Genomic DNA, 2057 nt, shown 5'->3' on the forward strand with positions numbered 1-2057 from the left:
AAGAATATAAATAGTGTTTTGGTATTAGTCATCTATCAATATTGGAATTAACAATAAGACACAATTAAGAGAGGCAAAATGGTAAAGTTACATTATCAATCATTGTTTTCTTAATAGGTGTGCCATCCCAATTTAGGACGGGTAAAATGGGACGGAGAGAGTATTTCTTTCGTTTCATATTAGTTGATTCCTATAGACTTGACACTTACTACAACAACAACAACATGCCCAATGTATTTCCACATAGTAGGGTCTGGAGAGGGTAGAGTGTACGCAGACCATACCACTACCTTATATAAAGTAGAGAACTTGTTTCCGATAGACCCCCGACTTAGAACCAATAACGGTATACCAAATAAAAAAGATAAGTGCATATAAACTAGTACGGTGCGCAAAACAAACTAACAGTATAACAAACATCACAGATGAGTGCATATAAACTAGTATGGTATGCAAAATAGCCACACGATAATACTACATCCACACCACCATGAACAAGAAACTCTAGACATAGAAGAACGCTCCCCTACTATTATCGACACACTCTCTCACCCCCTAACACTCTACCCTAATCCGCGTTCTTCACATATTCCTATCAAGAATCATGTCCTCCGTAAGCTGTAACTGTTCCATATCAAACATCTATTTTACCAAATTAGCCTTATTAATTAAATTTTTACCGCACCTTCTAATTACACTTCCACTTTGTTTGAATGACGATTACTCATGATATAGTATGTTATCATTTTCAAATAATAACATATTTGTTTTTGATTATCTTAAAATATATAATATAGTATAATTTGATTTCATGATTAAATAATCATAAAAAATCTCAATATCGATATTCGCAACATAATTTTCTTCCTTTATTTATTTTTTATTTATTACTTCCTCCATTTCATAATAAGTGAATTGTTGAAGTATTTTTTAATATATTTAAAATAAATAAATGATTCACAATTTAATGTAGATATTGATTTTTTTTTTTCAAATTTACCATTCAACTGATGTATCATTATTAAATTTTTGAAATTTGAAAAGAATAAAAATAAAAAAATATGATAAGTTTGTATTTTTATTTTTTTTAATATAAGTGTCAAAATTTAATAATTAATTTATTATGAAATGGAGAGAGTAGTATTTAATAATCTCATTTTAACATAATGTATGATACGGCGTTGTACGGTATTACCGACCCACCCACCCCTTCTCCCCGCGCACCAACAATTGGTGGCCAATTATTATCGCGCCTTGCTGTCTACCTCCATTGCCCCTTTTTACATCTTCCACAAACCTTGTTCACACAGTACCCGCCATTTATCTCTCTACAATACTCCCACCCCATTGGTAAACCCACAGCCACAATAATTTAATCCTACCCTTTACCCTTTTTTTTTTTTCTAATTTATACTATATATAAATACCCCCAACATCTCCCTTCTCTTTTTTCTCATCATCAATCAATAAACCAAATTTCCTTCTTTAATTTTCTGCCCATAGTAGCAACAACAAAGAACAATCCTATCAACAAAGAAAAAAAACCATTACAACAATCTGGGTGTTTTTCTTTTTTTCTTTTTCATTGACAAGGAAATATAGATTGTATATTTGGTTTAGAGGGTAATATCCCAGGTTAACAAGTTGTAGACATCACGGCTATACACAAAGTAAACCGTCGCCGACCACTCTTACATGTTCGGGCAGTACGACGTAAGGGTTGTGTAACGGCTACTAATCCTGCTCCCCACGGTGGACGTGGCGCTTTGCCATCTGAAGGTGGTAGTCCTTCCGACCTCCTCTTCCTTGCCGGCGGCGGTTCCATTTTCTCCTCCTACTACTAGATATAGCTTGCTTTTACTTACCTACCTTAGATCTCTAGATTATTCCGTACAGTTTAATTAAGGTTGTTCTACCTAGTAAAAATTCGAAGATAAAATCACAAAAAAGAAGTAAAGATGATGCTTAAGATTAAGAGGGTTCCTACACTTGTCTCTAACTTCCAAAAGGATGAAGATGAAATTGGTGCTCGTGGTGTCGGCTGTGGTCGGAATTGC

At 34.0% G+C, this 2057-nt stretch overlaps 1 protein-coding gene across 1 annotated transcript in view; it reads left to right on the plus strand.

Moving 5' to 3' along the window:
- Window positions 1-1277: 1277 nt before the first annotated feature.
- Window positions 1278-2057, plus strand: part of LOC107875751 (GDP-L-galactose phosphorylase 1) — a gene marked incomplete in the record, with an annotated part of 2495 nt that continues 1715 nt past the window's right edge. The window contains 1 exon segment of the mRNA XM_047414003.1: window positions 1278-2057. Within this exon segment, the coding sequence (XP_047269959.1) occupies window positions 1959-2057 (99 nt within the window).

The sequence above is a fragment of the Capsicum annuum genome, chromosome 6 (genome assembly GCF_002878395.1).
Source record: "Capsicum annuum cultivar UCD-10X-F1 chromosome 6, UCD10Xv1.1, whole genome shotgun sequence".
NCBI classification, from domain to species: Eukaryota; Viridiplantae; Streptophyta; class Magnoliopsida; order Solanales; family Solanaceae; genus Capsicum; species Capsicum annuum.